Below are 25,156 nucleotides of genomic sequence, written 5' to 3'. Positions count from 1 at the left end.
CGCCAAGGCAAGGGAATCCCGTTTGGCAGAGGCAGAAGGGAAGTCCCCTGTGGCAGGCCTTCAGACGCTCCAATTGATGACCCTGACCTACCCCAAGCTCTGGATGTGAGCCCAGAGGTAGATGAGTCATTGGACACGGATGACGAAAATCTTCTGAGGGCAGCTAGTCCAAACTTTCACTTGGGACAAGACCCAAGAGTCGGAACATACCTTTTGGCAGGTGCTCTCCTGCATGAGGGCCATCAGTAGGCTGTCAACTCCTGGTATCAACCCAGGAGGGTAAGGATATGGTTCTTGATGAGATATTTGAGACCCAGAAGCCTTCTGTCAGGTGGAACTTCCAGTTCCTCTAGGGCAGGTTACCCACGGTCTTTACCACTTCCTTTCGTTCTACAAAGGAAGTTTTACGAGATCGAAGGGGGACCACATTCCACCATGTCCCTCAACCCTTTGGTGGACACTCTAACGAAGGGTCTTCCGACTCAAACCCTCTCCGCTTTGAGAGCCTCCCTCTCGGCAGTTGAGCTCCTCAACATTGAGAGAGATGCGAAGTATGTCATGCAGGCTGCTTCATGGCTCAACCTTTGGTTGGGGTCCTTGGGCTTCATTGTGCGCTCCCTTGATCTCTCGAAGGATTTTGCAGGGAAGTCTTTGGAGTCTTTCCTTTTGTCGGGTACCCGAACTCTTGGGTTCTTGTCACACCAAGTTGTCAATTTGTGCGTGAATGTTATTCTCAAAAGAAGGGATACCATCATTGGGAAATTCCACAAACAAATGCCAAAGGTGGAAGTCTCACGTTTAAGGAATTCCACCGTTGAGGGTTCTTCTCTCATTGTTCTTGAGGAGATCAAGAGGACTGCAGAGCGATGGAGGAAATTGTCAAACGATTCTTTCCTCCATGACATCAAGGCACTTTGCAAGACCATCCCAGTCTTCATGTGGTCAGCAGGCTACCTCTAATCCCTCAACTTCTAGGTCCTACCAAGGTGTCAAAGTGTCACTTTCAATCGAAAGGCCATAAAGGGAACGAGTCCTTCAGATTACAGAAAGGAGCGAAAGGGAATGGCCAAGGTGTTCAATCTTGCTGAGAATGGCAATTCTCACCACTTACTACCTGTGGGAGGATGCCTTTAGCGCTTCTGGCAGAGGTGGCAGCATCACAGGGCAGATCCCTGGACGATCAAAATGGTCTCCATACGGTATCGCGTCCCGTTCATTCAATCTCTCCCTCCTCTGACTCGGGATCCAGTACACTTAAATTCTTATGCGAAGGGATCCACAAAGGAGCTTGTCCTCTGGGCTGAAGTCCAGACCATGCTGCAGAAGGGTGCTTTCCAAGAGGTCGTCGACAGGTCTCCAGGCTTTTATAGTTGAATTTATCTAGTAAAAGGCGTTTGGAGGCTGGAGACCAGTTATCGATCTCTTCCTCCTGAACAAGTTTGTCCAACAGACTCCAATCAGGATTAAGACGGCAGACACGGTCATCTAGGCAGTTCAACAAGGTATTTCATGAGTACACTGGATCTTAAGGACGCATACTTCCAGATCCCAATCCATCCATCTTCAAGGAAGTATCTCGGATTCATACACGAGGACAAGAAATACGAGTTCAATGTTCTTTGCTTCGGTCTCGTGACAGCATCTCAAGTCTTCACCAGGGTGTTCGCCCTAGTGTCATCTTAGCCTCACAAGAGCGGCATTCGTCTCCTCAGAAATCAAGATGATTGGCTGATTTTGGAAGACACAGAGACGATCCTTCTTCATCACCAAGACATGCTTCTTGAGTTTTGTCAGGATTTGGGGGTCTTGGTAAATCTCAAAAAGTCATCACTGCTTCCTTCACAGATACTGATATACCTCGGTATGATAATAGACATCGTCCAACAGAAAGTCTTCCCATCAGGCGAAAGAGTACACAGGCTGAGAGAAGTAGCATCCTCCTTCCTCAGATGGGAAGATCTATTGACCCATCGTTGGTTGAGTCTGTTAGGTCACCTAACCTCTCTCCTCTGTCTAGTTCCAAACGGCCGCCTCAGGATAAGATCCCTGCAGTTGCAACTAAAGTCTGTGTGGAACCAACACTCGGATCCGCCGGACACTCGAGTTCCAATTACAAAGGAACACGTGATGGACCTGCTTTGGTCGGTGGCAGATGAAACCTTGCAGAGGTCAAGATCTTGTCCCTCCTGCGGACTTGATGCTCTATACAGATGCATAAAAAGAAGGATGGGGGGCCCACCTGCTGCATCACTCGATCTCTGGGCTTTTGTCAGAATCAGAGAGGTATCAGCACAACCTAGAAATGAGAGCATTATACCTAGCTCTTCATCAGTTACAACAGTTGCTGGCAGGCCACTCTGTGGTGTTGATGAGTAACAACACCACAGTGGTGGCTTACATAAACAAACAAGGAATTACCTTTTCGCACCCTCTATGCCATCTTGCAGTAGAGATTCTCAAATGGTCGGAAGATTGTTCGTTGTCCCTATCAGCTTGCTTCAGTCTAGGCAAGAGGAATGTGCACGCGGAAAATCTGAGCAGAGCGACTCATATAGTAGGCTCCGAATGGTCTTTGAATCCTCTGATAGCCAACAAAGTCATGACTTTGTGGGGTTCCCCGACTGTAGACCTGTTCACAACATCTCTGAACAGCAAGCTTCCGCTGCACTGTTCTCTAGTCCCGGACCCTCAGCCTCTATGGCAGGATGCATTTCAAGAACGGTGGGACAACATTGACGTGTACGCTTTTCCCCCGATCTGTTTGATGAGAAGATTGCTCAACAAAATCAGAGCATCCAAAAATCTAATGATGACCATTGTAGCTCCACTATGGCATCACACAGAGTGATTCTCGGACCTCCTGCAACAATTAGTAGATCTTCCTAGAGAACTCCCTCCACGACCAGATCTACTCAAACAACCACACTCGAACATCTTCCACAAAACTGTGCAATCGCTTCGACTTCACACCTGGAGACTATCCAGTGTCTCTTCTCTCAGAAGGGCTTTTCACAACAGGTTGGTGAAAGAATGTCCAGATACTTGTGTAAGTCCTCTGCCTCTGTGTATCAGGCGAAATGGACAATCCCTACGAACTGTTACGCCATACAACTGACCGAAACCTCACTTTGTTTACAGAGTTTCTGCTTGCTTTAGCCTCGGCAAAGAGAGTCGGCAAACTTCATGGCCTCTCATATGACATCGTCCATTCAAGGGAAAGGGGGGAAGTGGCACTCTGCTTTGTCCCTGAGTTTATTGCCAAGACTCAAAATCCGGGGTTACTGGACCCTAGATTCGGGCCCTTTCAGATCATAAGTCTACGTTCTGTAACCAATGATCCAGATCAGTTGTTACTGTGTTGAGTGAGGAATTTGAGATATCTTAAACACACTACAGCAACACGGTCCTGACTAACGTCACTTTTCGTTACCTCCGGAAGGGTTAAGAGGATCACTAAGAACACTATTTCATCTTGGATACGCCAAGTAATTGAAAGAGCTCTAGTCCCTGATTCTCCTCGGGCTCGACGACCTTGGTCCCTTTCTCTCCAGGAGGTTTTTCTGACAAAGCCACTGTCGGCAAACACAATCTGGACTTTGCGAACTGCCTATCATTAGCTCACCAATCGCTTCCATCTTCAAGTAAGTATCAGAGATTCAGTCTAGACAACAAGAAATACCAGTCCAGGGCACTGTACTTCCGTGTTTCCACAGCACCCATCCTGGGCTCACAGCATCGACATCCGTCTCCTCCGTTTTCTGGACGACTGACTGATCCTAGCAGACACGGTGGCAACCTTGCGTCAGCACTGAAACTTCTAAAGTTTTTTTTACCAAGATCTGGTGATCATGGTAAACCTTAGGAAGTCTCCCCTACTTCCCTCTCAGAAGACTGGTATATCTGGGAATGATTCTTGACACCAATCTCCACTAAAACCTTCTCATCAAAGACAGGATAATGAGGCTTAGAAAGGTCACAAGACCCTTTCTCAAGACAAGAAGAATTCCCAGCCCCGAGTGGCTATGTCTCCTCAGGCACCTATCATCTCAGGCCTGTCTAATTTCCAACAGCCGCTTCAGGATTCGTTCTCTCCAGTGGTGGCTTGAGTCTGTTTGGAATCAGGCCTTCAATTCCCCAGACATTCTGATCCCCGTGAGACCAGAGGAGTGGACGGACCTCAGAGGATGGGTGGCAGTCGAGAATCTACAGAGGGGTGTAACCATTTCATCCTCTCCCCCCCCCCCCCCCTCTTGGCCTTGATGCTGTGCTCAAACACATCAAAAGAAGGGAGGAAGGACCATCGTGCTGCACCACAAGACCTCAGGCCTCTTGACAGAGTCCAAAAGTACCTTTACTTAAATCTCTTAAGAGATGAAGGCCAGCTTTCCGGTCCTTCAACAGCCTCATCAGTTCCTGGCGAGCCACTCATTGGTGTGATGGAATGGTTTCCGAACCTTCTGCAGCTCCTGAAGGAGTCTCCAAGAGAACCCTCTCCACCTCACAGACAATCACACTTCGACATCAACCACAAGGTATAGCTTCGCCATGATTGCACGCCTGGAGACTACCCAGCACCTCTTCTCTCAGAGAGGTTTTATGCAACAAGTTGCCAAAAGGTTGTCTGGATATCTGAGGAATACTCAGCATCAGTCTACCAGGAAAAGTAGAATGTCTTCTGTGGTTGGTGTCATGGGAAAGTGTGTCTCCACTCGATACGTCTATTCCAGCAATAGCGGAATCCTTGAGCATTTGCAGGGGGAGAAAACCCCCTTTTCAGTTTCGGCAGGTAAAGACAATCGCTCAACCTTGAGCCTCGCCTTCAAACTGAAAGGAAGGGACATCCCCTCATCGCTAGATCTTTCCCAACTCTTGCGGACTTACAAACTTGCCTTTCCCCAGTCGCAATTGAGACCTCCCTCTCGGAACATGGTTCAAGTTCTCCGGTCTCTAAGGAGACCTCCTTACGTTCCACTTCATCAGGCAGAAAATTTTCTCCTGGTTTAGAAGATGGTGTTCCTACACACTTTGACTATGGCCAAACAGGTCAAGGAACTTCATGATCTCTCATTTGACATGCCCATTCAATGAGAAGGGTGAAAGGCAAAGTTCAGTTTCGTCCCTTAGTTTGTTGCCAAGACAGTCTCCAGAGGTAACAGATTCTAGATCCGACCCCTTCCAGACAACAAGTCTCCACTCAGTAATTGACGTTCCAGATCATCTGTTATTGTACCCGGGGAGAGGTTTGAGGCTGTACCTCAAGAGAACGGCAACAGCCCACGCGGGTGCCCTCTCTTGTCGTTGGCACTGGGAGAGACAAGAGGAGGATCACCAAAACATCATCTCTGCTGGATTCACAGAGTCATCAATTACGCTCTGAATCCAGATCGTCCTCAAACACGTCTACCCACGATGTCAGGGACATAGCTATGCCCCTGGCCCTTCAGAGCAGATTACTCTGTGACGCAGGTTCTGCAAGCAAGGGTGTGAATGCTCCAGGTGACTTCCACAATCTTTTTCGTGCAAGATGTGACTCGCAGGAACTCGATACGATCTCTATTGGTCCTGTGGTGGCTGCACAACAGCTGATTGAATACCTCAAGCTATTGGAAAAGTAGCGGAAGGTTGAGGGCATTGTTACCCAGCTTTAGTCTGCATGAATGAAAAGAAATGACTGGCTCTTTTTCTTTTCTTCATCCTCCCCTCGTATGAGGAAAACAGCATCCTGGGTTCTCTGCACATGCTGCCCTCAACTACTATGGGTAAACCATGCTCCCTTGTGTACTTAGTATTTTGTCAATACTGTTGCGTCCCCATACCCTGGCAATGTGGTATTTGGAAAGTCTTGGTCCAAGATTTTTTCCTACAACGTCTCGGAATAACTTTCACCTTGATAGTCACACTGCTTATCTCAACACACAGCTTGCGTAGCCTGCAGACCATGCATAGCAGGGTTTAGCGAGGTGTAGGGACTCCTTATATTTGGTACCAAAAAGCCAGATTGACAGGGATGTCTACCCTCCTAATGGGTGAGTCACCCCTAATAAAAAGCGTAAAATATTCCAGTTATGGAACAAATGACGAATTCGTAGATAATTTGTATGTTTCCTAACGATACAAACCTTTAGCTAGTTACACAAACTTACCCGCCGACTTTATCCCCTTGAAGTCCTACCTCCAAGCAAAGTGAGCTAAATCACAGGTGTGTGAGTGGGTGCGGTAGCAAGCTAGCCCCCTACCCCTTGCTAAGTAGCGGGATGGGTAGTTAACTCTTGCTAAAATTATAATGGTTGGTCCTTTCAGCTTTACCGAAAGTAATACCCCAAATAAATAGCTTAAGGTTTGTATAGTTAGGCAAAATATAAATTATCTATGAATTTGTCATTTTTCTTCGCTTCAAGTAGTGAGCCGTATAACAGAAACTGATGAGCCAGATCAGCTACAGCTTTATCCTTTGATGGCGCTAAGGCACTACTTTAAATGTACTCAGACAACTCGATCACAGCTGCATCATCCCTTCGTTAGCATAGGGAGAGTCAAGAAAGTGACTAAATACAATCTCCCCTTGGCTAAGGGAATTTATTGACCATACTCATTCACTGCCCTCACCTCCTTTCTCAAGGAGAACTCTGGTTAGAACTCATGATGTCATTGGAGTCAGCATGACCCTAGAGTTTCTTAAGGATATCTATGCGGCACAGGTATTCCATGTAGGCGTCTGGAAACGATGGTCCACAGTTACTGCCCATTACCTGTAGGAGTCAACCTTTGCACTAGGAACTGTAGTAGCTACATAGCTGGTGGTATAGCTGCCTCAGCTCCTCTTACAGGACCATGACCATCGGATTGAGGACGGAGGTTACATGTCAGACAGGGATAAAAGGGAAAATCAACTCGCTCTTTCCTTTCTCTGTCATCTTCCCTCTATTGGTGCACACCATTAGAAACACTGTCAGCTGAAATCGATTTGCTTGGAGGTAAATCCCACTTAGCATAGAGCTGCTCTATTTTAAGAAATAGAAGTGTCATTCTAAACTGTGCGTTGTAACCAGGGAAACCCATGGATATATATGCCTCACTGTTACTGCACAGAGATGAGTTGTATCCAGGCAAAGCCATTGATGTATAATATAAACCTCAAAGTTAAGACAGAGAGAGATTTTCTGTTCCAAACCTTGCACAGTATTACAGGCCATGGACCCGCTGGTATTGTCAAGCTACTGGTGCACAAAGTGTAATGAATCTTAACTCTGCACCACTTACAAGGGTTTGAGTTTTGATAGCCCAGGATAAGTACCCAGCCATTTGGAAAAGGGACTTTCTCCTACCTAAGGATGTCTCCTATGTAGGACAAAGTTTTGTATTTGTGCTGGAACAAATGGCAAATTTGGAGATTATTTGTATTTTTCCTAATTATACAAGCCTGAGTCCTTTACTCATACTTTCTTGCCATCACCCAACCCTTGGAAAGTCCCAGCTGCAATTAGTTGGAGTCCTCAATAAGCATGCAAGGTAACTTCTAATTTGATTTTTATAGCTTGTTATAAAAGTTTAATTGCCAAATTTGCCATATAATCGAGATTCATTGATAATGTCTTATGCAAAATATAAATTATTTCCAAATTTGCCATATTTCATTGTTATTGGAATATTATTGAAAATTGTTGAGATTTGTCTTTCATTTGGTTTTATCTTGTGGGGTTTGTGCCTTTTTAAATTCATTAGGTTACTCGGGTATTTCGACTGAAGGGTATACACCTCTCATCATCATTCAAGTTGTGTCTGCTCATGTGCAGCTTCGAGCAATCTTATGCACCCTAGGACCTCAGGCCCCCGGAGTGGAACGTGATCCTCGTTTTCAAGACTTGCTCGTATCTGTTCAATTTTTTGAGAAGATTGTTAGTCATGATTCTATCTCTAATACTGTCTTTAGCTGCTTTAGCATTGGCAAAGAGATTAGGCGAGTTGCATGGTCTCTGCCTAAGTCTCCCATGCTATCTGAAGAAGACCCGTCAACTTATCCCAGAGTTTCAGCAACTCTTCCTTTATACGGGCAGAACCTGAAAGATGTGTTAACCTGTTAAACGTCACCCATGTAATAATATGTTCACCACAATCTACTCAATACTGCCATAAATGGGATGTTACGTTCGTGGCTTTAAATGCGGGTTTTAAGTTGTCAGGCCCGTGATAATACGTTTACTCTTATAGTAAATACAGTACAGTATAGGACAGGGGTCACCAACCTAGCCACATGGCTCTTTCAAGGCACTATTGCAGCTCAAAACACTAAACTAAACTTTTTTTTTCAATTAAAAAAAAAGGAATTATGTAACACTACCTTTTTCACAATATTTGATTCAGTTTTTATTAAATTCCAAAGGCATATCATAGGCACCAAATTCACCAAGTTTTTTTTATTACATATAAATAGTTTAAAAAACTTAATGATATTAAATGATTTCATATTTAAATAATCTTAATCTGAAATTACATGTAAAGGAAACACTGCTTTATGCCTTTTAAAAGAAGTGCTGTCATCTGGAAGAAAGCTTGCAGTTTTTGTTAGAGATCTTTAGAAAGAGAGTCTTTTCACTTTCCATTGATGAAGAAATGCAGAGAATCTGCAGATTGTGAGTTTGATGTTAATGCCATATAAACAGTTTTCTTGAAAATGAAAATAGGTTTAGAGGATGTCCCAAGAATTCAGAAATGAGAAAACAACCTTGTCCTTTCATATCCAACCATTTGGGGCAGATATCTCTGTACTGTACTAAGTTTGTAAATAGGTGCACTGAACTATATTGTGTTATGTCTGAAGTATACTAGATTTTGATTTTAGATCTCAGGAGACCATTTTTGTCATTGCAGCTCTGACACCACTGCATTTTTTTATTCTTTAAATAAATGGCTCTTCTAGCTGAAAAGGTTGGTGACCCCTGGTATAGGAACACCACTTGATAACACTCTCAGCATATGTAAGCTGTAAAGGGAAACTTATATGGTGTCAGGCAACTTTTTTCCGATGATCACTCGATGTTAGACAACTAGTACTGTTTTGTTTCCTTTCAGTACAGTACGCTTCGGGTGTTTATGGAGAGAGAGAAAGTGTAATTTGTTTTTCTTCCTTCACAACGAGCAGTCTAAAGGGGAGATGTATTTCTTTAGATGAAATAAATGATATGCTAGATGAGAAGTCTAATTATGATAACAATAGAATAATAATTTATAGATGTATAATATTTAGAAATAAAATAATTATAGTATTAAATTTTTTTTATTCTATTATATAGTTAATATTCCTACATTTAACTATAAATATGAACTATAAGCATAAAAATTAACATTAACCTTGAAAAACTATCATTGGGAAAATTACCGCTAACTGCAAAATAAGCATGACAGTACATTAGCAGCTAGGCTGTTCTTAACAGGTTAAGGAACACAATCTCTTTTTCCCTTGCAGTCGGTCAGGTTGAGGGCTGGGGTGTGTATGCACAAGACCATCTTTACGAACTTTAATCAAAAGGAATACTGTATACCCACAAAACCATTGACACCTATGTGTTTGGTATTTTTGTGGCTATTCAAGTAGCTGTATAGCAAACCCAGCTCCCATGCAGGACTGTAAACATCTTAACTATGGTAATGTATTGATGTAAGTCTGGTAGAATGACTGGCTCTTCATTCTTTCTACCCCTCTCTTTGGGATGGAGCAGTCGAAGCGTCATTCATCATTAGATCTAACTTAGTGCTGGTGAACTACACTTCTCAGTTCCATTCTTTAGAATGTAAAGAAGTATCTCCCCACCCTCACTAAACAGTGGTGAGGATGGTAGAATATATATCAATCTGTCGATCTTCATTCGCCTTGTATATTATTCCACACTGCCATACCCTTCAGGGGAAGAGATCCTTCCTTTTACCATGTACTAACTTTCTTAGGCAGGCAAGGCCCTATTATCTTATTCATCTCATTGATAGATAGGAGATGGCTGGAGTCATCTCCTTCGCTCTTGTACGGAAGAGAAAAAAGCAACCAGTTCTGATTTAGGGGGACTTTCAACCAACCAAGGAACAAATAGATTTTTAAAAGTAATCTGTACTTTTCCTAACTATATAAACCTGAGTTCTTTAGCTAAACTTCCTGCCTTAAACGCCCCTCTCAGTCCTGAGCTGAAATGTCAAAAGACAGTCGGTGGGGTGAGGCTCGTGCCACCTGCCATTAATGACCTTGTTAACAATTTCAACGGCTGTTCCAGCTCATGCTGAAAACATATTGTTATTTAAAGGTCTCATGTTTTTATAGTTAGGAAAAATACATATAACTTAAAATTTGTTATATTTTGTCAGTGCCTCCTTACAGCAACAGGCAGGTGTGGTGTAGGTTTCTGCTAGAGGATTTAAGCAAATTATGAATGGTAAATGTATTACAGTATTGTCTTTGCCAAAATTGAAGATTTTGTGAAGGGAATGTATTTACTCCTGTCTGTTTATTTATTTATTTGTTTGTTTGTGAGCAGCTTACACAAAACTACTGTACCAGTTTTGACTAAACTTGATAGTCATGTTTGATATGACCCAAGAATGAATTTGTAACATTTTGGATAAAGTACATCAAAGTACAAGTAAGCAGCTGTACTTTAAAAATAATCACAATGTTAAGAAAATGGCAAATATTTTGTTAGTTTATTTCTTGTTTGTGAACAACATTACACAAAAACTACTCAACCAGTTTCAACGAAAGTTTTGGACGTGCAGTATGACCCAAGAACAAATCCATTAGATATTGAAGAAGATACACCGAAGTACAAGTACGCAGTGGCGTTAAGAGAAAACTAGACTGGTTGGCATGGCGAAGGCATGTTCTCTACTGACTGCCCCTGTAGTATTGTATATTTTTTTTTTTTTTTTTTTTTTTTTTTTTTTTATACCTTAGGGTTGGTTAATGAAAAAAATTTTGAATATCATTCACCAATTGAAACAAAGAATAGGCAACATTTACAGACTATTCCATCTGCCTTTTTAATCCTGATTCATGGATTGCAGAACAAGTAAGTTAATGTAAGTGTGGTATCAGATTACTGATTTTGCATTCTACTTAAGTAAGAAAAGTAATTGTGATTTTAAGTATAAGATCGGTTGAAGTTCTCTCTTGCTGAAATTATGATAATCCTTTGTACTGTAATACATTTGAGTTGTCCTGTACAATATACTGTATTCATTGTATTCTACTTTATCAAGTGTAATGAATTGAATTTCCTTTTACAGGAACTGGTTAAACAACGAGAACAGCTGATGAACACCGAAACACGTCTAGATGACATAAATAGTTCATTGAAGGATACGCAGAAGAATATTAATGGTATTAAGGTAATGAAGTTTCTGAGTTCTCAATTGCTGTGGCATTTTTTTTTCTTCAAAAAACAGAATACTTTATAATCTAAACTTTATAGTGTTTTTTTAAATAATGTAAACACTTCTACCATTGGTAGGGGAAATATGAAAACATAAACTGCAATTTTGTATTGCTTATTTCTGTGTATAAGGCGACCTGTAGACAAGACAAGGTAAAAAATTTGTAAATTTTAATAAGATTTTTCTCCTATCTATAGTATAAGACAACTGCTAAATTACAAAACCATCTGTGTATAATCTAGCTTATGTAGCAGTAGTTATATTATTTATGTAAAGATTATGATTTTACAAATCTGTTTACTTATTGTACCCTTAGTAAATGAAATTAGATGAAATAACTCTGCCGATGCTATACAGTATGATGTTTTTCCTATAATTATCGCCAAAGAGAGAGAGAGAGAGAGAGAGGTTTGATGCTAGAAAACCTCAAATCTCTCTCTCTCTCTCTCTCTCTCTCTCTCTCTCTCTCTCTCTCTCTCTCTCTCTCTCTCTCTCTCTCTCTCTCTCTCTCTCTCTCTCTTGTGTGTGAGTAAGAAATAAGACCGTAGCTTACATATGGCAACCTGAGTTTAAGAATGAATTTAACATGACTATTGTCAGTTGTGGTGATCAATTCCTTCGCTTCAAGTGGTACAAGAACCAAAAACACGGCATTTGATTACAACAGCTAATTCTCTCTCTCTCTCTCTCTCTCTCTCTCTCTCTCTCTCTCTCTCTCTCTCTCTCTCTCTCTCGTGTTATACAATACTTACATAAAGATGAAGAAACCAAAATAGGTTTTCTTAAAAAGTGTCAATTAAATACAAAACAAAAAAAATTGTACCACGTATAAATCCATTTCAATCGTAGCTTAAAATACGGCATCCAATTTCGTCAGCAAACTACTATTTTCTAGGAAAATTCATTGTATTCTAGAAAATTGTTACTATTTACATAGTTAATTGTGCTTTAAGAAAACATGTACTTTTGAGTTAAATTTCTGGGTGTTTTAGAAAATGAGTATAGCTGACTTCTTTTTGTTTAACGTTTAGCTGTGATCAGATCAGCCGATGTCTAGCTGGCGCTCTTGAGAAAATGCTCATACGAATACAGTAACAAAGTATTGTTTATACCATTTCTCAACTTATTCAAAACATCTATACAGTTAGTATTACATAAGCACCAATGTGTTATAACCTATCATATTTTTTGTTTAGTACAGTACATCTAAAACTATAATTATTTTCTCTCTCTCTCTCTCTCTCTCTCTCCTCTCTCTCTCTCTCTCTCTCTCTCTCTCTCTCTCTCTCTCTCTCTCTCTCTCTCTCTCTCTTCAAGTTTTCCTTACTTTCTCCAATCTCGCACCATCTCTGTCACATTGAACATTATAGCGGTAACCCAATTGTTCGATAACTTTAAAAACCGGCCTAGTACTTTCTTCACTTTTTTTGCAGATGGTTCCATAATTAAGGTGGGCACAAGTTGACTTATAACTGAAATTAGGAAAAGTATTTTGGGTATGGAATGGACAATTATCTTTTGTAACAGTTTAGAATTATGGTAAATTATCATACTGTCATTAGCGGCAGTTTGCTATTGTTGATTAAAAGTAAACAAAAATGGCTTTCCTGTTTTGCTATGTTTGTAGGAATTTATATGGATATGGTAATTAAGATATTTATAATAACATATTTACTAAAAGCTCTTAATATCAATAGTTATCACCTTGATCATTTGTTTTAATGCTTTCGTTTGTTCAGTATGATCGACGATGGAGCGTACAATTAACAAACGGAAGGTTTTCATTTTAGGTGGCGTGTTTTGGAAAAAAATACATTATATAAATCGCATTCATTTCATTTATTTCGAAGTTTTAAGAAAAATGAAGGAAAACAACATAACCAAAATTATCATATAATCAATACTCGGTAAGATAGCTGTTGCTGCAAAAAGTAACCTAAACACAGATGTGTAAAGGTGTTCGTTTCTTCGCTATGACCAGAGATGAACATGAACAAAACAACGTATTCGAATTTTGATGGTGTGCTTTTTGGCATGGTTAAGAAATGCATGATATAAAATCGCCTTTATTTTGTTAATTTTGGTTTTTCAATGATACAACAAAAGCTAGTCTATACAGTGATGGTTCTGCTATTCACTAGTTGTCTTATACAAGATATGACTTAAACTTATTAAAATTTCTACTAATTTTAGGTCGTGTTATAAGGGGAAATATACGGTATTTACACCCTTCCTGGTTGTAATTTTAACCTTTCCAAGTTATTAAAACTTTTAAAATTTTAAATGTTTTAGCTGGATACAATTTAATATGAGAAAAAATACAGTATAGTACATAGAAAAAAATTAAAATGGGCGGTAAACGCGTTTGAATAGACAAGTTATGTGTCTCGAAGTATGCGATTTTCCATATATGGGGCCCATTTATCGACCAAATTCTTGCATAATTCGGGACCCTACTGTACTCGTTTTCTTTTTCAGGCATGAGTGGTTAACCTTGAGGTTGCTATCATGTGGGTGTGTCCAGACATATTGTGCTACTCATGCAGCATGTTCATGTTAATAGAGGAGATGGATCCTCACTGGCTTTGTCCTTTTTGCAGAGGTTACTCTTACACAGATGTGTCTCTTTGCACTGAGTGTTGGGAGTGGGAGGGGTATGGCAGGGGGAGGAAGAAGAAGTCCAAAAGGGATATTTTGCTAATGGGCTCCTCCTCAAAGTTGAGCCGAAGAAATACTGACGACTTCCTCCTCCTCCTGGCATCATCCCCCCCCCCCTCCCCTGCCTCTTCTCGTGAGATCTTCTCTGGTGGGTAATCCTTTCAACTTTCGGGCAACCTTCGGATCAGGAAGTTCTTTCCATCTACCCTGGCGAGGTGGTGAAACCTTCCTCTCATGGGGAGTCCTCATCACGGGATACTCTGTGCCCCTTGTGGCTGTCCTTGCGACTTTTGGGATCCCTGTCAAACACAATGTACAGTAGGACACTTCATCTGTTCCTATGAGGGTTGGCCTTGGCTCTTTCCCTTTCCAGAGCCAACAGAAAGGGATACAACTGACAAGGGAGCCCCATCTTTCGGCTCCTGGACCTTCGATCTCTGTAGAAGATCCTCTCCCTCAGACGATCTGGGTAGTGTTGTTCCAATGCACTCCCCCTTTGGGAAGCTCAGCATTAAGTTGGACTTGCCCTTCCTCCTAGGGTTGCACTCAAGCGAGTGTTCCCCCAGCCCACCCACCCCCCGGGGTAAGTTAATGTGCTGGGCATCCTCAGCACCAGGACTGGGTTGCCTGTGCTCCTAGGGATAGTGCTCAAGAGAGTGTTCCCTCAACACGTCTGTCCTTTGGGGTGAGCACGCACAAGAATGAGGTTACTCATGCGAAGGTGGAGTAGCACTTAGGCATGTGTTTCTCCAGTACTCTTACCCTCAGATGCTTTCCCATCCTCCCCCTTTTGAGCACCCCAACTCTTCAGGGACTTTCAGGAGGCGCCCTAACAAGTGCGAGAGGTTGCCCTCACTTGGGAGTTCATCCCCCAGGTGGCTCATAGGCGCCAGAACAACTTGTCTCCTGTTCACCATAGCTTTTCGGGGCTCTTGGATGACTTTTTGAGTGATCATCCAGCAGACAGGTAATTCTCACAGCTTGAAACCTCTGTCTAGCAAAACTTACCGAGTCTCTAGCATGCACAGGCTACTGTGTGTGCTCGCCAGGGGCGATCATCATGACGCTCGCCTGGCTGAATTGAGAGCTTTGCTTGCTATCTGCTCGTGCACTAGCCCTCAACCCTCAAGCAGACTTTACATGTTCAGGAAGGGCGCTTTAAACAGCCACGCTCTCATGAGCCTCCTGCTACTCGCCTCCTACCCATTTTAGGCGCCAGGTTCACCTACGAACTGTAGGGTTTGTCTTGGCATGCGTTCTTATAATGTGTCCAACGCAGTCATGTGTTCCTATTCAGGCTTTTTAGTCTACTCTTAGCCTATAGAGGTCTCAAAAGAGGTTCGAATATTAAGAGAAATTTTTAATGCGGCCTCTGCAAGCATGCCGGAATTGAAAATCCCGGCAATGTTCTCAGACCTTCTAAAAACGTTTGCAGGATCTGGGGAGGTTCTCGAGTCCTTCTAACCCTCTGAGGTTCCATCCGACCCTAGGTTTCATCTTACTGAAGGGAATAAGGTTGCTCTTGCTCCTAGACTTTTGCACCTATCTCCCTTCGGGGACCAGCTCCTTCTGCTTCAGCACCCGTTGTGATGTAATGTAAATGTATGTTATTGGAGCATTGTTGGAGGGGATGGGTGATAATTTAATTTTCAGGTTTTATGTACTGTATAATGATCGTGTTTCATGGTTTATCGTCTATTCCTGATTTGATTACCGTCTGAAAACATGAAGGTTTAAACCCAAACCAACTAAACTGGAACTCTTTTGGGAAAACCTAGTGGTGTACTGTATCCTGTGAAGGTAAACCCGAGACACTACAAGAAGAGGCATGTCACTTCTCCTCCGGGAGACACTTTCCACTCCATGATCAAGATTTCTGAGGGAGGTCTCATTTACCGAATCCTACAGGCTTTTGCCAATTGAGTTGTCGAGAAAGAGCTCCTTCATCCGAGGCCTTACAACTGGAGACCATCATGGTTCAAGCCCCTGCCAAGTGGGTAGGATGTGATTGTAGAAAGTACTACCATAAGAAGTGAATCTTTATGGAGGCCAACATCAGAGATGAAGACAGAAAAATTGAAATGGCTTTCCCCAGACTATGTAGATGAAGCTAAACTAGCCATGACGAATATGTTGAAAATGAAGAATGAATTAAGAACGAGATACTTCGTTATAGGCGAATGTGAAGAGAAAATTGTTGAATTGGAAAATCACATCATGGCGCTTACGGAGGATGCAGCAAATTCTACCCATACTGTCAACCTGAATAGTATTGATCTTACTGAGAAAGTTTATAGTCTAGCAAAAGTTATGGAATCAAGTTAACTCTTCAAACACTGATGAACCCCCAAAAAATAGAAAATTACATTGCTAAGAAAGTGAAGGAAAAATATATACAGTGAACCCTCGCTACTTCACGGTTCGACCATCGCGGATTCACCACTTCGCGGTTTTTTTTCCATAACCCATATATATACAGTAATATATATATATATATATATATATATATATATATATATATATATATATATATATATATATATATATATGTATGCATGTATTTATGTATATATGTATGTATGTATATATGTAGGTATGTATATGTGTATACATATAAATATATATATATACACACACACACACACATATATATATATATATATATATATATATATATATATATATATATATATATATATATATATACAGTGAACCCTCGTTTATCGCGGTAGATAGGTTCCAGACGCGGCCGCGATAGGTGAAAATCCGCGAAGTAGTGACACCATATTTACCTATTTATTCAACATGTATATTCAGACTTTTAAAACCTTCCCTTGTACGTAGTACTGTTAACAAACTACCCTTTAATGTACAGAACACTTAATGCATGTACTACAGTACCCTAAACTATAACAGGCACAAATTTTAAAGGCGATTTTATATCAATGGTTTCCTAAACACGCTAAAAAGCACGATAAGAAATGGCAACCAATGTTTTATTTACATTTATCTCTGATCATAATGAAGAAACAAACTGGAGGTAGAGCTTTGCTTATTACCCAGACATATTTCCCATACTTTTCCCTTAGAACTACATCACATCTTCCTACTTTAGATATATATATATATATATATATATATATATATATATATATATATATATATATATATATATATATATATATATGTGTGTGTGTATATATATATATATATATATATATATATATATATATATATATATATATATATATATATATATATATATATATATAATATATATATATTTATATGTATACATATACATACCTACATATATACATAAATACATGCATACATATATATATATATATATTACTGTATATATATGGGTTATGGAAAAAATCCGCGAAGTGGTGAATCCGCGATGGTCGAACCGCGAAGTAGCGAGGGTTATATATATATATATATATATATATATATATATATAATATATATATATATATATATATATATATATATATATATATATATATATATATATATATATATATCTAAAGTAGGAAGATGTGATGTAGTTCTAAGGGAAAAATATGGGAAATATGTCTGGGTAATAAGCAAAGCTCTACCTCCAGTTTGTTTCTTCATTATGATCAGAGATAAATGTAAGCAAAACATTGGTTGCCATTTTTTATCGTGCTTTTTAGCGTGTTTAGGAAACGCATGATATAAAATCGCCTTTAATATTTGTGCCTTTTTTAGTTTAGGGTACTGTAGTACATGCATTAAGTGTTCTGTACATTGAAGGGTAGTTTGTTAACAGTACTACGTACAAGGGAAGGTTTTAAAAGTCTGAATATACATGTTGAATAAATAGGTAAATATGGTGTCACTACTTCGCGGATTTTCACCTATCGTGGCCGCGTCTGGAACCCATCTACCGCGATAAACGAGGGTTCACTGTACGAGTAATTGAATCGACTAAAGCATCAACTAAAATCAATGACAAGAAATAAGGTCGAACCTGTACTTAAAGATATACCAATTCATAATACAAGGTCTACTTTAAATGCAAATAATTCTTAAACATTAAACTTACCGGTGGTTATATAAAAATAGCTTTAGTCTCAGACGTCCGGCAGAAATTCAAAATTCGCTGCAATCGCAGATAGAGTAGCCAGGTGTACACCAGCGCCCTCACACGCGAGATAACCAGACCAATTCCATAATTCCTCAGATCTTCTCTGCCGCCATTGCCAGCGACATCGTTTGAATTCACTCGTTGATTAACCTGGATTTTGGCAGTTATCTTTGGTGATGTACTGTACTACAATTTTGGTTATTGGCTTTCGCTTGTTGGATTTTGCTTTCGGATTCTCTTGAAACTTTATTGATTTGGATTATTTTGATTATTTTGACCCTTGCTTGTTTTGATCTCTCTTATTAACTATTCATAATGGCCGACCCTTCTCCCGCTTATAGAAAGTGTGTGAAAGGGTGTAAGACCCGGCTTCCTAAAGCCGCTGTAGATCCCTACTCAATTTGTGTTAAATGTAGGGGTAAAGTATGTGAGTTGGGGGATCGGTGTGACGAATGTGTTTTGTTGTCTGAGAGTGAGTGGCTGGCTTTTGACCGCTACACTCGTAAACTTCAGAGAGACAGAGTTAGACGTAGTTCTTCTCGTTCTAGAGAATTATCCTCTTCCCGTGTCATTGAACCTAATCCTTCTCCTGTAGTGGTAGTTTCAGATCTCACCACTGTTACCACTGAGCCTACGCTTAAAGACATGATGGTCGCGATTCAGGCTCTGGGAGTAAGGGTTGAATCGCTCGCTGCGGATGGGAACCAACTTATGTCCGATGTGAATCAATTAAAAAGTGTTAGTGCGAAAAGTGCAGTTAATGTGTTTAGTGCAGTGGAGGGTGCGTCTGCTCGAACCTGTCGTTCACCTAGCCTTAGACCTTTTCCAAGCTCCCCAACCCCTGGGAGAAGGAATGTCGATCGGCGTTATTGCTTGAGCAGACGTCCCCTCGAGCATACCTGTTGTTGCTTCACGGGACGCTCACCCTCACCATGGGAAAGGTGAGGTTAAGATGTTTTCCTCATCTTCGGATGACGCAGCGCACAGCACGGGCTAGCGTCAAGCTTCCAGACCTCTTAAGAGGAAAATGGATGCAGTAGCTCAACGTCGCGACGTCGCCGCAAGCGCCTGGCTGTAGCCATTGGAGCAGTCCGGAGCATTTCCCTTCATCTGTAGAAGGTTCTCCTGCTAAACGTCCTGATAGAATGTCAGAATCTGATAAATGCCTATTTCAGCCTGTTGTGGATCTAGTTCTTGACTCTGGTATCACGATTCATGCTCCGCCGCCACCATCAGACTGGTTGCCGTCTTCCGGACACTCGGCGCATTTCTTGAGCGATGAAGAAGGCGAGTTTGCGGTTTAAGTTACTTCACATGCGTCACCGCAAGTTGACCCGAATTGGAGTATGTTGCAAGACATGCAGCAGCAGCTCTCGTCTTTTATGCTGACGTATCATCCTGCTGTCAACAAGAAAGTGGTTCGCCAAGATCCCGACCACCAGGAAACTTCGCAACTTGACGCTAAGCGTCGTAAGGCGGCTAGTCTAGAAGCGCTTGACGACGGACAGCTTCCCAAGCGTCAAGCGGTTAAACACGGCGCCGAACGACGTGATAAGGTTTCTGTGAAACATCGAGATCCTGATCCTCTTAACACCAAACGTCAAGTTACCAGGCAGGCGTGACGCCGAGCGTCAACCAACCAAACGCGACGACGACCGCCATGCAGCTAAACGTGACGCCGAGCGTCAAGTTAGACGTGACGTCGAATGTCAAGTGAAACGTGACGCCCAACGTCAATCAGATGTTGAACGACATGCAGTCGGACGTGACGCCGAGAGTAAGAGCAGCGGACGTCATGATGACGTCAGTCATACCGAGCGTCAAGATCGCGGGCACCATAGTGCCGATTCTCATGATCGCGCGCGATTTCTTTCTGAGCGTCGAGCGTTGGATCATCGTGACACTGTATGTGATGACCCTACACCTGTGTTGGACAGTGGTTGGTCCCGTAAGGAGTCTCCTCTTGTTTTGCAAGATGCCTCTACGACAGAGTTTTTTCGGAGGAAGAGCCGGATGATCACTTTTCCCCGGCTGAACTTTTGGATGATTTCTCTGAGGGAGAAGAGCCTAAGACCCTTCATCATTCAGTCAATCTTAAAAAGATTATGAAAGTCTTTACAGAAGAATTTCCAGACCAGTTTGTTCCTGTTGCTCTGCGTTCACTGCCTTCGGAGTTCACCTTAGGGAAGGCAGCGAAGGAATTGCTGTTCACTAAGATGGTTCTCTCTCGGTCTTCGAAGAGAGCATTAAGGATGTTGGGAAATTGGATGCAGTCCAAAAAAGACCAAGGCAAGACAGCCTTCGCTTTTCCTCCAGCTAGATTAGAATCCAGGTCAAGTGTGTGGTACGAGACAGGAGAAGTTCTCGGCTTGGGATTTCCTGCCTCTGCCCACGGCGACTTTTCAAGCCTAGTAGACTCTCCTCGTCAGTTGGCCATAAAAAGGACTAAGATTCTATGGTCGATTTCTGAGTTCGATCATCTCCTCAAAGGCGTCTTCAGAGCCTTCAAGGTTTTCAACTTTCTGGATTGGACTCTGGGAGCTGGGGAAGAAAGTTTCAACCCTAAAAGATCCTGACACTGATAGTTTTATACATATTATGTCGTGTATGGATAAAGCTGTTAGAGATGGCTCTAATGAGTTGGCAGCCCTATTCACAGCTGGGGTTCTTAAGAAAAGAGCAACAATGTGTTCTTTTCTTTCTATGGGGGTCACTTCCTCCCAGAAGTCGGAATGGCTGTTTGCACCGCTTTCTTTCTCTCTGTATCCTCAGGAGTTAGTGAGAAAGGTTGCTTCCGCTTTGACCCAGAAGGCCACTCAAGACTTAAGTCTCAAAGACTGCAAGGAAGGTCCTACCGACTTCCTTTACTAGCCGTAAACCGAAAGAAGAAACTCCTTTTCCTCAATTTTCACTGCCTTTTCGAGGAAAGTCCATCAGTAGGGGTAGCTTCAGACCCGACGGGATGAGAGCTAGAAGGAGAGGTTCCAGACCTGGGCGAAGCAGAGTCTGACTGCTTTCGCCTTCAGACAGCAGTAGGGGCCAGACTGAAAAACTTCTGGCGAGCCTGGGAGAGAAGGGGAGCAGACCCTTGGTCCGTTTGTGTTTTAAAGGAGGGATACAAGATTCCTTTCATTGTGAAACCTCCGTTAGTTTTAGATCCGATAGATCTCTCTCCCAGATACAAGGAGTTGAAGAGATAGGATATGCACCTCCAAATGTCTCTGTTGTTGGGAAAGAAAGCAGTAGAGAGGGTGCAAGACTTGAAGTCACCAGGGTTCTACAACCGCCTATTCCTGGTTCCCAAGAACTCAGGGGGATGGAGACCAGTCCTGGACGTAAGTATCCTCAACGACTACGTTCAGAAGACGAAGTTCTCTATGGAGATGCCAAAGACTGTGCTAGCAGTAGTAAGAAAGGGCGACTGGATGGTCTCGTTAGACCTCCAGGACAGCTTACTTTCATATCCCCATCCATCCAAGTTTCAAGCGTTACCTGACGTTCGTTTACAGGAAGGAAGTCTTCCAGTTTCGGCCTCAGCACCGCTCCTCTAATTTTCACGAAGCTTATGTTAAATGTAGCGAGTATGCTGCACTCAAGAGGCATCAGAGCCTCCTTGTATCTGGACGACTGGCTTCTCAGAGCTCATTCCTTCAATCTCTGTCTGGAGGATTTGCGTCTGACATTGAGATTGTCAGAGGAACTGGGTCTTCTTGTAAATGCAAAGAAGTCTCAATTGATTCCATCCCAGAAGATCCTCTATTTGGGGATGGAGATTCGGAGTCTAGCTTTTCAGGCTTTTCCGTCACCCTCAAGGATACAACAAGCCCTCCTATACAGTAACTTCGTACTTTTCCAGAGAAAAGAGTTTATTTGGTAAGAGAGTGGATGAGTCTGCTGGGAACCCTCTCCTCACTGGAACAATTTGTTTCCCTGGGAAAACTGAATCTCTGGCCTCTTCAATTCCACCTCAATCTTCATTGGAACAAAGAGGAGACCCTCGAGACGGAAAGCATTCCCCTTACGGAACCAATAAGAAGGTACTGTACCTCCAGTGGTGGAAAGACCTGGGCAAGCTTCAGGAAGGTCTCTCATTGGAAGAAAGGAGCCCAGGCCTTGTGTTGTGTTCCAACGCCTCGGACTCGGGGTGGGGAGCAACACTGGGCAAGTTGGAGATCTCAGGTCTGTGGACAAGGGATCAGGAGAGCCTCCACATCAATCAGAAGGAGCTTTTGGCAGTTCTGTTGGCCCTCAAAGGTTTCAAAGGGTCGGTGTGGAACAAAGTGGTGCAGGTCAACGCCGACAACACCACAGCATTGGCCTACATAGCCAAACAAGGCGGGACTCACTTGAGGTCACTTTACGAGACTGCAAAGATTCTTCTCGTTTGGGCAAAGGAAAGAAATGTAACCCTGCTTACAAGATTCATCCAAGGAGAGAAGAACGTGATGGCAGACAGCCTCAGCAGGAGGGATCAAGTTCTGTCCACGGAGTGGACATTGCATCAAGAGGTATGCGAGAAGCTATGGCGGATTTGGGGTCGTCCGTCCATAGACTTGTTCACAACCTCAAAAACGAAAAGGCTGGAGACATACTGCTCCCCAGTTCCGGATCTCGAAGCAACACACATAGACGCTTTCCTGCTGGATTGGTCTCACCTGGACATGTACGCGTTCCCACCATTCAAAGTTCTGTACAAGGTGTTACAAAAGTTTGTGTCACACAAGGGAACCAGGTTGACTCTAGTGGCTCCCTTTTGGCCATCAAGAGAATGGTTCACAGAGGTACTGGAATGGATTGTGGACATTCCGAGAAGCCTCCCATTGAGAGTAGATCTTCTCAAACAACCTCACTTGGCAAGACACCATCAAAGCCTCCGAGCTCTACATCTAACTGCCTTCATACTATCGAAAAACTCACAAGAGCTAGAGGATTTTCGAAGGAGACAGCTAGGGCTATCGCTAGAGCAAGGAGGGCTTCTACCATCATTTTTACCAGTCCAAGTGGGAGGTTTTTAGAGAATAGTGCAGAACTAACTCAGTTTCTTCATCCAGTACCTCTGTAACTCAAATTGCTGACGCAACTTATCTTCTTCTACCATCAAGGGGTACAGGAGTATGTTAGCGGCCATCTTCAGGCACAGGAATTTGGACCTCTCTGATAATAAAGACCTTCAGGACCTTCTCAGATCATTTGAGACTTCTAAGGAGCGACAACAGGATTCACCAGCCTAGAATCTAGATGTTGTCTTGAAGTTCCTCATGAGTGACAGGTTTGAGCCCTTACACTCGGCCTCTAAGATCTCACTTTAAAGACACTTTTCTTGGTTAGTCTTGTGACAGCTAAGAGAGTCAGTTCGGTTCACGCCTTTAGCAAAAATATTGGCTTCAGAAATGGCAAAGCCATATGCTCCTTGCAACTTGGATTCCTGGGCAAGAACGAACGTCCTTCTCATCCATGGCCTAAGTCTTTCGAGATTACAAACCTTTCCGATGTGGTTGGTGAAGATTTGGAGAAGGTCCTGTGTCCTTTAAGAGCACTGAAGTTCTATCTGGACAGAACTAAAGAATTAAGAGGCAAGTCAGAAGCTCTTTGGTGTGCAGTCAGGAAACCCTCGTTACCAATGTCAAAAAACGCCCTATCATTTTTTATAAGACTTTTAAAAAGAGAGGCTCACTCACACTGCAGTGAGGCAGACTTCAAACCGCTGAAAGTGAAAGCTCATGAAGTTAGAGTTGTTGCAACTTTTGTGGCTTTCAAGCAGAATCGTTCTCTGCAGAGCATCATAGACACAACCTTTTGGTGGAGTAAATCTGTGTTCCCCTCACATTACTTGAAGTGTGTCCAGACTCTTTATGAGGACTGCTACACTTTGGGACCATTCGTAGTAGCAAGTGCAGTAGTGGGGGAAGGATCTACCACTACGTTCCCTTAATCCTAGTACCCTTTTTCTTCTCTTGGAACTTTTATATTTTTATGGTTGTTTGTGGAGATTGGTCGACAGTCTTCCGCAATCTTTGATTTTAGTTAGGTGGTCAATTTTGTTCCTTGAGAGCGCCCGGAACAAGGGTATTGGATGAGGTCCTGTCACATAGAGGTATTTACACCGGTTTGACAGCTCCTAGAGGTCTTCAGCCCCCTGGGTGGATCGCTGGATCTCATAAGGAAAGCTGGCATAATGAGGCAGAGAATCATTGAAGTTAGCTTCCTTATCAGGTACGAACCCTTAAGCTTGTTTTTATTAACTCTTAAGTAATATTCCAACAATGTTGGCTGTCTCTAACCCTCCACCAAGGGTGTCAATGAGCTATTTTTATATAACCACTGGGTAAGTTTAATGTTCAAAAATTATATTTTCATAATAAAATAAATTTTTGAACATACTTACCCGGTGGTTATATAAACTTTATTCCCCCCAATCCCCTCTAGAGACCTATAGGCATGGAAGATCTGAGGAATTATGGAATGGTTCTGTGTATCTCGCGTGTGAGGGTGCTGGTGTACACCTGGCTACTCTATCTGCGATTGCCGCGTGTTTTGAATTTATGCCGGACGTCAGAGGCTAAAGCTATTTTTATATAACCACCGGGTAAGTATGTTCAAAAATTTATTTTATTATGAAAATATCATGTTGTAAACTTTGCTGATGAAAAGATCAGAAATGAAGCAGTAAACATGACTTAAACTATGGTTGATGATGTCGAGACAAGGAAATTGGAAAACTAAAACCTAAAATAATGATATGTATAGTGCTTTGATTCAAAGGCATCGTTGCATTGCCTGGACCATATTCTAAATATAGGAGAGAAGATAAGTGATGCAGGTGGGACTACCCACTACTTGTTGAAATGTGATCCTTAAATTTGGAAGGCTATTCATGATAAAGGTGATAAAGTTATGTTGCGATGGGGGTACTTATAACATATGTGATACGTATCATGTGATCACCTGCTACCACTATTAAAGGTA

The 25,156-nt window shown here is 42.1% G+C and overlaps 1 protein-coding gene across 2 annotated transcripts in view; it reads left to right on the top strand.

The window, feature by feature from the left end:
• Snap29 (Synaptosomal-associated protein 29kDa) overlaps positions 1-25,156 on the top strand; it is a 131,218-nt gene that overhangs the window by 54,068 nt on the left and 51,994 nt on the right. For both annotated transcript variants that reach the window (XM_068372512.1, XM_068372511.1), the window contains exon 4: positions 11,269-11,370. In XM_068372512.1, coding sequence (XP_068228613.1) covers positions 11,269-11,370 — 102 coding nt within the window. The remainder of the gene's footprint in view (positions 1-11,268; positions 11,371-25,156) is intronic.

The sequence above is a fragment of the Palaemon carinicauda genome, chromosome 4, assembly GCF_036898095.1.
Source record: "Palaemon carinicauda isolate YSFRI2023 chromosome 4, ASM3689809v2, whole genome shotgun sequence".
NCBI classification, from domain to species: Eukaryota; Metazoa; Arthropoda; class Malacostraca; order Decapoda; family Palaemonidae; genus Palaemon; species Palaemon carinicauda.
Note: the sequence above shows the minus strand (reverse complement) of the source record. Positions and strands in the feature narration are given on the sequence as shown.